The following is a 12,360-nucleotide window of genomic DNA, read 5'->3' as shown; positions in this document are numbered from 1 at the left end:
CTTTGTGAAAAATAAATCAAACTGATCAACTGGAACGATAAAAAAACTGCTCAAACTTTAGATATTTTCTAACTTTTTCCTGATTTTTATCATTGGTTATTGTTTCCTTAAAGGCATGGCGCCTGTGTCATTTTCCATCTTGTTTTGATTTCCACCAGCCATTAATTATTATCCTTTTTTCTATAATGAAATATTCTGATAACTGATTTACTACATCAGTTTTTTAGAAATAAAAAAAAAATCCAGCCTCACAGTTTCTCCTGCTGTATTTTTCTCTGCAGATATGTGAGAAATATACGTTCTATTATACCGTTAGATCCTCAACTAACTATAATATTGGTTAAATGTTGGCAGCTGCAGTGCTCCATTATGCAGCAGAGTTATATCCCTGCTTTAATGGTCCTGCTGGTGGAAACCTTTTACTCTTCTTAGTGTTTATTTAATGGAGACTTACTTGGCCTTTAATCGTTTCTGGGCAAAATTTCACTTTCAGCCAAGAGTGGCTAGAAATAATAAAGTGCTTTAATTTCAAAGGGTATCTAAAGCTAGTAGCAGTGAGTGGGGAAAGGTCTGTGACACCTGTGGAGAACAATCACTGCTGTTTGAGCTGTGTAATCTTCCATTAGAATCTCTTTGACTTACAGCTTCCAAACTTGAGTGGACAGGCGTGTGCATCCATTGGGAAATCCTCCAGGTGCATGGGGCACTCTGCATGAATGGTCAACCTGCGGGGGCAGAGGGAGAGAAAACAGTTCAGCAGTCACACTGTGATGTGAATGTGACGCCATCCCGGCACGTCTCCAGATAAATCCGGGCGTGCATTTCAATATACTCCTCTGCATGTATTCATGCGAGTGTGGAGTGAAATCTGAAGAGGGCGGTGCTGGAGGATTTTCAGCTGCTCACGCCACAGCTGAGCCGTAACAAGCTCTCCAAGCTATCAGAACAACATTATATGTTTGATCAACAGAGATTACTTCAACCACGATTTAGCTCAGTGTGCAACTGCAGCTCTTTCTTCTTGTTTATCAGGCACTTAAATTGATTTTATGTGCAACACTTGAACTTTTAAATTGCCGCCATAATTGTGATGAAACTACTTTTGCAACTCGCAGATTCATTTGTTGTGCTGAATGCCGCAGAAGAATTCCTTAGGGAAATTTATTGTAGTTTTATTTTTTATTTCAAAGGGCTTGTACCATCATGGCTTGCTATACGGTCAAACTCATTGTTTCTAATTAGCTTGTTGTGCTGCCTTTACAACGTGTTTCATCTCCCCTCCATCCTCCTGGCTGCTCTCTGGCGCTGTCTCATTACTGATAAGTAGCTCAATAACCACACAAATTAATGCAATAAAACATAAATCAAATTCCAGCTCTGCGCCGCCGTATATCACACGGCACTTAATTCAGCGGCTAATTGATGACATTCATCTCGTTTCCAAACTGTGCTGATACTACGATAGACATGATGGCAAAAAGAGAAATAGCATGGACCACAGACTTCATTTGATCAAAGACAGAAAAGCAAACATCTCATTAGATGAAATTCTAAGGAATAAGTGAAGTAAAATAAAACATATTTTTGATCTCAGTTGAAAAGTTTTCAAGTCAACAAAAAACAACAACAGTACAGCTGCTGCTAATGTGATTGATGTGTGGACAGATGCACTACAGAGAAATTGATTTGATGATAGTTTGAGATCATTCTGAGATGTCAATCAAAAGACAGAAACACCTGTTTCCCATTTTCCTTTAAAAAAAAAAATGATTACCTTCCTGAAAAAATGATCTCAGAATAATAATTCGATCTTTTTTATAACAAAAAATAAATTATCCAGAATCCAAGTATGTTTATTTTAGTTGTGAAGCGGGGGATTGTTTTTAGATCAAAATACATGGGAATTAATATAGCCTAGTGGTTACCTGGTGAACTGGCCTAGGCTCACCTACTTTTTCTTTAAAGCAGTCCGTAACAATAAATTGTCTTTTGGTCAAGCTTTGGCTTTAGCCACGACTGCCCTTAGGGTTGGATACAGGCTGTCTGCAGGCAAAAAATGGTCAACCCTGTTACAGTCACAGCAACACTATTCACCTCAGTTTAACCTTAATTTATAGCCATAGAGCTGGGATTTGTAGGTCCTATTTAGTCTTTGTTGAGACTTTTGAAGGACAGTGGAGTCACTAAATCTCACAGTTGTGGAGTTGACACCCAGTGGGTGGCTACCAAATTAAGCTACTGGTGTGCAGGTTTTTTGAGAAATCATGACTGTTGTCTTTTGAATAATTAATGTCCAACTATTAAACATGTGTCAAACGATCAGTCCTTTTTTTACTTGTAGAGTTGTTGAACATTTACCAGGGACTATAAGAAAAAAAGGTTCAGCTGAAGTTGAAAGCAAAGACCAATGCTGAAGTGAACTGACAGTGAGTGATAAATGCTTCCTGAAGAACACGGCTGCAGCAGCTCTGGCAGACAAAAGCAGCTCGCTCCGTTCAGAGGAATGATGCAGTCCTGCAGAGCGGAGGCCTGCGCCGCATTTGTCAGTTCGGCTTCTGGAGACACGCTGATTTAATGGATTTAAGCAGTTGTCTAGTGAGGAATGCCAATCAACACAGGGTGCTATACTGATGCACTCCACACATCCTGTAAAATGGATTTACATATTCAAGCTTAAGACCTGTGCAGAGAGCACGTTTTAAATGTTTCCTTAACTTTGCAGCAGGAACGGTTTATTGAGAACTGCATCAATTTATCATCTGACACTATGCAGGAAGAGGGCCATGAATTTCACATGTGCAAATACTTCTAAAGGCATGCCGCAATGTGGTATTAGTTACTTAAATCTACAGTGTAAAAAGCAAGATCTGGATAAACTATCACTGTGACTGTATGATGCAGGGAATAATGACATTAATGGCTGCTCTGTCAAGCTGATAAGAAGATCACGGGTGTAATATGATTTTTAAAAAGACTGAAATCATCTCACAACTTAATCCATATCCTTCCACACATTTACTCAGTTATGCAAACAAGGCAGTGTTGGTAATGCTGAATCAGTTTCTCTTGCCCTTTGCAGAACTGCCGCTACATCAGATTTGCTCACATGGGAGAAGAAAATGAAATTCTTTCCACCATTTCATTTTTCACCCTTGGAAATCAATACTGACCTTGTGGACGAGTGTCATAAAAATTCGTCTTCCTTCATGGCACTGATGCAGAGCCGCACAGACTTAATTATTTTTGCTTTGTTCCAGTGAATTACAGGTTTCAGTGACTTGTGAATGAGGCTGATGGTAATCAGTGTACCTAAGGCGCGCAGTCCTTTGATGGAATGATCCATGTGAAAGACGTGGCCCAGTTTGGTTTCAAACCATGATCTGTCCACATCTACAGGGAAACCTTTTTCTCTTTTTACATTATCATAGCATTTTACATTCTGCACCATCAAAACGTTGACATTTGGGCTATCAGTTTATTATCTCAACAAAAGCAGAAGTGACTGCCATGAAATGGAAAACCACAAACACGCCAGGCTCCAGACTTTCCTTCTGGAACTGTCAGGTGCACTTTTTAGTTATTTTCCCCATTAATCATGCAGCCCCTGAAATGGCTCAGTGGTCAAAGACATCCATTATAATTTCCCAGAGCTTGCTGTGTGATCTTCAGGTGTCTAATTTGACGCACTTTTTGGCTAAAACCCAGAGTTTATTTTCAAAGAAGACCAGTGTTTGCACACGTGTGCGTGGCTGTGATAGAACATGTTTTAGACACTGCTTTAAAAAGGTGCATCATTAAACTCTATCAGCTCCCAGAGCTGGTGCAATTAGCAAGTGCAACTTTCATCAGCTTTTATGTCTAACTTCAACATTTTCACTTTCATTTTTTTACTACTCTTTTCCAATCATAGAGATTAGCCAAGATTATAAATTTCACATATTAACAAAGATCCTTTTTGATTCAATAAACTCAGACTTTCCAAGGATTTTCAAGGATGGAAATGTTTTAACTGAACATTTAAAGAAAGTAACTCACCTCATGGTGTAGAGAAGTGTCCCGTTATCAACCAGTCGCAGCAGTTTGTTGGGAGTCGTCATGTTGTGGGCCACTGATTTCTTTCCGTTGTGGAAGAACGTATCAGGGGTCCAAATCTTACTGGCGAGCAGGTTGTTGAGAGGCAGTACCTGCATGGGTCCATCAAACTTCAGCCTCTCATCCCTCCAACTTTGACGAAAGAAGACGTCGATTGTGTACTCCTGACAGAAGGACAGTGTGGACGCCTGGTTAGTTTAGACATGGCAAGTCAAACTCTTGGCTGTAAATACAGTCTAACCCAAATAAACTTTTATTGGTAAAAATTAGACAACTCTAGAAAACTCTAAAGTGGACTCTCTTTTTAATCTGGGGTTACCCATGGTGAGAGGTGGTGGTTTGGTGTGGATTTGGTCATAGCCTACCAGGTTAGTTGCAATTTGTTGAAGTACAACCCCAATGAACAGACAGTCATGCCCCTTTGCCCCTGGATGTGGGACAGGTCTCTTTGGCTTACAGGCCAAAAAGGCCAAAAAGCAGAAAAGAATACCAGGCCTTCATGGAGTCTCTAGGTGTGCCCTGAGTGCCAGAGTATGCCCTGATTATTTTTTTGGAAGACTTAAACCCCCATTTGAGCATTAACAGGAACACATGGAAGGGTGTGATCAGGGGGGTGCAGTAGGTAAGCTGTTGCCCTTGATTGCGGACATTGCCAATTGGCGAAAGGCATATTCCTTAATCTTGTGAACTTACCTTTACTAAGGAAGTAAAGGCTGGGTACTCAGTAATGGGCCAGTATATCATCCAGGCAGAAGGTAGTCAAAAAGTTATTTAGTGGCACCAGGGGTAGACGAGGTCCACTCTGCGTACCACAAGACCTTGTTGTACCACAAGACCTTGTTGGTACGCAGAGTTTGCTCCAACTACATTACTCAACCTTAGAGGAAAAGTCTACTCCAGGGGCACAGAAGAAGAGAACCTCTTACTCAGGAGGGATACTGTAGTTTTTGTCCTGGTCTTGGATCAACAGATTGGCTTTATGTTTTACACAGAATGCTTGATAGTTATGGGAATAGGTCTAGTAAATCCACATGTGCTTTGTGGATTTCTTTATCTTTATTTGTCTCTTGCAGTGTTCTGAAGGATTTGCTCTGGGAATACGGAGTCTGTGGCGCCCCACCGAAGGCCATCTGGTTTCTTGGTTCTTATTACCAGCAGTAAGTCAAACCTGTTCCCAGTGGATTTTAGACTCCAGCAGGGATGTCCTATTTAAAAATGTTTTTGGGCTGAAACAAAATTTTAGACTCAGGTAGGGAGAGCAGAGAGTTTGGTCACTGAAACATTTTGCCTGTGCTTTTTGCATGTAGGCCTGCTGTGCAGGCTTCATCAAACCAGGACTTTCAGTGCACTGCGACGGTTCTCAATTGACCGTGAAGAAACTGAAATAAGAATTAGAATCTCCAAGTTGGAGGCCGTGGTTCTCAGGTTTTCCCTTTCTGAATAGGTGAAAAGTTTACTAAGGACGGAATTAGTTTTCTCCATAGGGAGGCTAGGTGCTCCCTTAGAGATAAGATGAGGAGCTCTGTCACCCGGGAGAAGCTTGAATTAGAACCTCTGCTTCTCCGCATTGAGAGAAGCCAGTTTAGCTGCTGTGGGCATCCCTTTAACAGTGCCTTCTGCATGCTTCTCTTGGGAGGTATTCTGGGTATGTCCCACTGAGAGGAGGTCTTGAGAACGACCCAGGACTTGCTGCAGGGACTACATCTTTCAGCTGACCTCATAGGACCTTGGAGTGCCCAGACAGAAATGGAAGAAATGTCTTGGGGGAGGTAGATCTGGGCATTTCCCTGCTAAGACTGATGCCCCTTTGACCCAGCGCTGGATAAGCAGAAGAGGATGTGCGAATGTAACGTTCACTTGTATAACTACTGCTGTGTAGTATAGTTGCTTAAACATGCAAACACATTTATTTGTATGGGCTTAAAGCTTAGAATAATTGTATACATTTATATAAGGATTATATAAACATTTAATGTAACACAAAAGACATTAAGCAACTTTTTCCCCCACAATCGTTTTGTCTTTTCACTCAACTTTTTAATACATCAACAAGGGACACCAGTGGTGACTTACAGATAGAGTTGCTCCAGGGCAAAAATGGAGAGAGGAACTAGAAGTCATCCCTGTGTCACCCCCAAGCCCCTTAGCTCTAAAAAAGGAGGCTTAGCTATACATTTGTTGTTACAGGGAGCCAGTTTAGCTCGTGCTGGTTTGCGGCGCCTTCCGTCCGTGAAACCCGGGTTCGACTCCGGGCTGCTCCCTGTTCCCTTCTCTACCTCTGCCGGTTCCAAGCCCGGTTTGAGAAGGTTGCGTCAGGAAGGGCATCCGGCGTAAAACATTGCCAAATTTACCATGCGACTCGTTCGCTGTGGCGACCCCTGATGGGAGAAGCCGAAAGTGGAAGAAGAAGCTATACATTTGTTGGTTTTAGTCTTGTCCTCTTGAGACCCTTTGTGCACATATAGAGAAATTTAGACTTTCTAAAACTTGAGCAAAAATGTCAAACTAAAAAGCAATCCAAACGAAAGTACTAGTCTCAGGAGGTTATGGTAAATGACCAGTTCTTTAATGAACAGCTGGATTATGTTTCTAGTGATATCTCCATTATAGACACCTTAATTGTTACTATTTTGAAAAAAATGGAAAATCTACCCTTAAGTGTAAAAATTATTTTGCATTGGTCAAAGCAAGTAAGTATAATATATAGTTAACAAATTTCATGAGGCCCCCCAGCAAAACCGTGAGTGCTGCATTTTGGATGCAAATCTTTATTAGTTTTTTATGAGCCATTTTTGTGTTATTCGACTGTTACTGCTGTGTCGTTTCAGCAAACCTTGTATGTGCTTACGTTACTGTAAGATGTAAGTATCAATTAACCAGCCCTCAAGCAGCAAAACCCCTCACGTTAAATTTGTTCCATGTTGCTTTGTTATGTCACAAAATCTCTGTTTTTTAGCACGTAAAAAGGAAATAAAAGCCAAAATAAATCAGGAAATATCCAGCTAAAACAAACATTTGTCTCATTTTTCGGGATGTAGAATTTGGTGTCTTAGCAACAGCCTTTACCCACCAGCTGTGTACAGCAGGTGAACAAACTCAGAGCAGTCGTTCACGCAGAATAAGAAAGTAGGAAGGTTCCTTTAGTTCATGCAATATTACTGATTGATAGAAGCAAACATACATGATTCTCTCTGAATTAGTTTTTTCTCTTTTGAAATGGAATGAATATTTCTTTTGAAAAGAAATCCACTAAAGGAAGTCATGATGCTCAGCAGTTTGGATCCTCTGAGCAACACTGGGTGAACGTCTGGTAATCTGAATGATTGACCTCCCGGTGGTCTGAAAACCTGCTGTCTCGTAAAACTGACTGCATCTGCACTCAAAGCAGAACATCTAATAAAGCCAACCGGGAGCCTTATTGCAGTAAATCCTGCAGAGTGAGGCTCGTACTTCTCACAACCAAATCTGTCCTATTTCATTTATCTGGCCTGTTCATTTAAAGCTAGTCTATGCACGAGATTACCAGGCAAGTTCACAAACTGGATTAAAAAAAGACATTTAGCTCTTGGGTGATTTAGATTTCCTGTAGAGATTCATGACCACATAGCTCCCAAGACAAACACTACTCTGACTTTTTCTTTTTAGCTTCACCAGTGCTTCCAATGACTGCATATAAAGATGTATGCAAAGTGTATATTATGTAGGCATGTATTTATGTATGCATGGTCTCCTAATTCAAAAAAGCCAAATTTCCATAGACTATAGAGAAATAAAGCTTTAACTCAGTCTTTTTAATAGTCAGATTAACCATTTCTGCATTGATACATTTTCTAACATGTTCTCGATAAACCTTATTTTATTTTCATATTTTCTCTGTAGTTCAAGTTAGTTGTTATAAACTGACCAATCAGATGCCTCAATAAAAGCATGTGGTCTCATATCAAACGTTTGAAATGTTTGATTGATAGATTTTGTGTAGACCACTTTCAAGTGGTAGGGGTGTCGACTTCCAACAAGCTCACTCCTGATTGGTTAAAATTGTTGCTATAAAAACTTTGACTCAGACCAAATGCTTTTCTGATGTTGTCTGGTCCTAACATGGCAGCATCCGTATAAAAACAAAACAAAACCCCGACTTAATTGACTTTGTTTGGTTGGAGCGGGACGCAAGTCATTTTATATGGGTGATGTTACATGCACCTGGTCCAGTTCTCATATACTGATTCTGATATACAGTCAATAGTCTTCTTGTATAGTTTTTTTCTTACCATTTCCATGTCGTTGACACATAACTCTTCTTCTGTTATGACAGTGTCATAATAGAACAACTCATCTCAGCAAAAAGCATCTTCAAATAAATTTCTGAAAAGCAGCAGTCCTAATTTTTCCTGTTGGTCCTTCCACCACAGCTTCAACATCCACTTGGGATCTCTGTCCATTTTAACCAAATTTTGGGGCTCATTATTGATGTTTGACTTCACTTTACAGAAGACATCCCCTCCACTTTGCCAGCATGCAGGTTCACTTCTGGAAAGTTGGTAAAATAGGTCACTAAATGTTGTATTTCTAAATATAATAATAAATGTTAATCCAAAATTTCAAGAATTTTATTATCAGCTTCCTTTTAACATTAGATAGCCAGTTAATGAATACTGTGCACTTTAATCATTATGGTGTATGGGAACAACTTTTGCAATAAATCTGTGTTTGGAGTAAAGACTCCTGGTTCTGTTAAATACAGTTTCCTCACTAGCTCTCTTTTGCGAAAAGAAACTTTCAAAATATGCTTGATTTTGGGAACTATGCTAGTTTGGGTTTTTTTAATTTTTCTTAAAGCGGCCATAGCTTAAAGTGAGAAAATCCAGTAAATTCCCAAAATAAACTCCCTTTAGTGTCATATTATAAATAAAATGCAAATTGATTTTTTTTCCCCTCTCTTTGGCCCTGTACCGCCTGCCCAACGGACTGGTATTTGTGGTTTCGAGGTTTGGGATCACTGCTCTACAACATATGGTAGATCAGACCTCACCTTTAGGCAGACTAGCAGCCTGCATAATCAAGCCTCTACAGGTGATCCAAAAAAGCTGCTGCACATCTCATTTTCTGCCAGAAAGGACATACCACAGCAGTGTTAAGCTCTCTCACTGACATCCTGGATCAGATTCAAAGCTCTGACATTGGCTAATAATTAACTCAACAGACTCTTTCTACCATCACTTTCTCATCCAGGTCCCTTCCTGCTTACTGAGCTCTGCCGACAGCAGGGTCCCAGCACCACACAGCACAAGATCGCAATATGGACTCTTCAGTTCTGCCTTACTAGCCCAATAAAAAAATGTAAATGCTAAAGAACAAAACCCAAACCAAGTTTTGCAATAATAAACCAAATAATAAAACCCTTCTTAAAACCTATTGCAGCTGAGAGTTTTTTCTAACACAGATTTTCTTGTTAGGCGTAGTAAATTTAAGTTTGGAAAAAGTAAATAAATGCGTTGTGCAGTTTAACCTTTTAATATTAATAATAAAAAAGTGTGAAATACAGTTAGCTCCTACAGGCATAAAGAATCCTGCTGTGGACTGAACGGCTGGAACGAGGAAAAATTGAGACAATCTCCTCCACAAGGCCAAATGGCGAAGGCGATTCAGATTCCAGCTGGTGCTTCTCCAGGAAGCTGCTGATTGATTTCTGCCTGATGTGGGAGACAGACTGTGGCTTCTGTTCAATGGTTTGCCCATGTCTTATTTATAGTGCAAAATATCATGAATGGTTTCACTCCAGTAAAACTAACTGAACACCTAAATGGCATTTGAAAAAACATTCATGTTAGGAAAATGCTTCCATAAAAACAAAATGACTTTTCACACTTGACGAAGTGCACATTTTTCTTTTTCATGCATGTACATTACTTATTTATTCCAAATCTGAATGTGTGTGGAAACAAAAAATGTGTGGGGAAGTGGAGCTGAGGCAAAGGCTAACCCACTGGATAAGATTCATGACATGTGTTCAAGAGTACCAAAGTGACTCTGTACAAGAACAACTAGATTTATAATTTAAAACCTCAACAAGCTCTGTGGATGCAGCCCCACACACTATGTGACGATGAGGTGTTTATTCATTTTTGTGAGTAGTTTCCTTATTAGATCAGGAAGACACATTCGATTGGTCTTTCAGGAACAGATTACAGTTTCTAGGCTCCCGCTTAGCTTTAGAGCTCAAGTGTGAATAAAGATTTGGGTTAGTCATAAACTGCAGCACACTGAGGAAACCCTTTAACCCCAGGGATGTTTCTCTGCTAAACTTTGTTTCACACCGACCCCCCCACTCATTGATTTCCAATCAATACTGGACATCCTTGCACCACCATCAGTTCTTATATACAAATTGTTGTTTATATTTACCCATATAAATGTAACCAGGTCAACTGAACAACACTTATCTTTCTTTATGCTGTGATAATCTGTGGACACAGTTCACTTTTTAAGATAAAATTCCTATAAGCATATTTTATGCAAACTGTGAATGATCACACTATTATCCGCATTTGTGTTTCTGCATTTCTGTGTTGATGCCAAACAAATGTTTTGTTTGTATTTGTTGTGACTATATAGTTGGTTGTAGTTTTGCTATTTAGAGTTCGCTTGTAAAAAAATCAAGGCAAGTTCATTGTTTTGTCCCGTCTGAGGTCGAAGGTAGCATCACAAACCCACATTTCCTGCTGCTGCTCCTACTCATCCAGAGAGGCTATCATACTTTTGCTTTTGAGGATCCCTCTGTTATTACAATTTTAAAACTTTTATAAGATTCAAATTCATTCAACCTTGCCTTACCTGTAGTATTTGTTACGTTCCCACTCTGATCATCTTTTGATCTAGTTTCAAAGAATTTCCAGTGGTCTTTTAATTATGATTATGCTGTTTTTAGACAAAATCTAAAAACCTGTTTGTTTTCTAGGACACAGTTTCTGCAGAGTGACAGTAGGTCGTTAAGCTGCATTCACACTGAACACGGTTTGCACGGCAGAGAGGGCCAATTTCAATGTTGAGTCAATGGTACAGACACGATCTGAGGTCATGCAGTACGATTTGAGCGATGGGTGCGGTGCGAAGGTCTGGCAGCAGCATGAGTTTGGCTAGCGCGGCGTGATTCGGGTGCCGTGCAACAGTGGGCCAGTTAAAAAATTTGAACTCTGGTCAGGTCGCCGTTTTCTTTCCTTGCCCACTTTGGGCAAGGAAAGAAAACACATCCATTATGGCGGATCAATAACAAAAAAGGTTCCCTGATTTAGTCCTTGTTTTTATTTTTACCCTCTCTGGTTAATGCCGGAGGGCAAGCCTTAAAGACAGCAGCGGGAGTGAAGACCTCTGTACCGGGAGAGACATGGACTCTGACATGGAGACGTGATTACCAATGTTTTTGTAGAGCCCTTTAAAATAAATAAACCTGAATTCTCACTATCATTCGTGTCTTCCATGCATTGTAAATGAGATAAACACAGACACCACTCCATGTAGCGATCAGGCTAAAAACATTAGCTGGTAGCTTCTCCCACATGTGGCCAGGGTACCAAGCTAAGGAACACATTTTTGGACAGGCGGCGAGCAGAGATTTCGCTGTGCAGTGAAGGAGAGGCTGCTGATGCGAATTTGTCCTGCCACATGCATTTGGTGTGAACACCGCTCTGAGTTGTGGGCAACCATGCCCCCCCTTTTCCGATGCTAAGAACTCAGAGCAGAAATAAAATACAATCTTATTCAAACAGTATTTTCTTGTCTGCTCCTGATTCAATTACCTTAATGAAGACATACATGAAAAAGTGCAATTTTGAACCCAATTTTCTGTATATATGCCCTCCATCATGAGAAAAATGCCACAAGAAGATTTGGGGCTTTAAAAGTCAGTCAAAGTGTAAACGGTGTTTCTAATGTTTTTGATATTTTGACTATTACTTGAGGTCCCCTTAAGATTGATAAAAATCTTGACCAGTATTTACTATTACATAAATATTCCAAAATTATTTGGATAAGTATTTAATAACTCAAAGTAACTCCATGGATAACGCCTTTTACCTCAATGCTATGTCAGATATGCTTTAATTTCTAGACCTGTTGAATTTCTATGGGTGTTTCAGACTTGTGGCCTTCACAGTAACTTAAAAATCAAGTCACAGATCAAAGCATCAGATCTCCTCCAAAAAAAACAAACCACATATCTATTGAATCTGGCTCTGCTTGATATCACACCCTGTGTGGTGTAGTCATCAGTCA

At 40.0% G+C, this 12,360-nt stretch overlaps 1 protein-coding gene across 2 annotated transcripts in view; it reads right to left on the bottom strand.

Moving 5' to 3' along the window:
* LOC101165582 (gamma-aminobutyric acid receptor subunit alpha-3) overlaps window positions 1–12,360 on the bottom strand; it is a 177,435-nt gene that overhangs the window by 24,863 nt on the left and 140,212 nt on the right. For both annotated transcript variants that reach the window (XM_023962376.1, XM_023962377.1), the window contains exons 5-6: window positions 4,036–4,256; window positions 643–725 (exon numbers count right to left, since the gene is read on the bottom strand). In XM_023962376.1, the coding sequence (XP_023818144.1) occupies window positions 643–725; window positions 4,036–4,256 (304 nt within the window). The remainder of the gene's footprint in view (window positions 1–642; window positions 726–4,035; window positions 4,257–12,360) is intronic.

The sequence above is a fragment of the Oryzias latipes genome, chromosome 14 (assembly GCF_002234675.1).
Source record: "Oryzias latipes chromosome 14, ASM223467v1".
NCBI classification, from domain to species: domain Eukaryota; kingdom Metazoa; phylum Chordata; class Actinopteri; order Beloniformes; family Adrianichthyidae; genus Oryzias; species Oryzias latipes.
The sequence above is the reverse complement of the archived record's forward strand: the minus strand, read 5'-3'. Positions and strand labels throughout refer to the sequence as shown.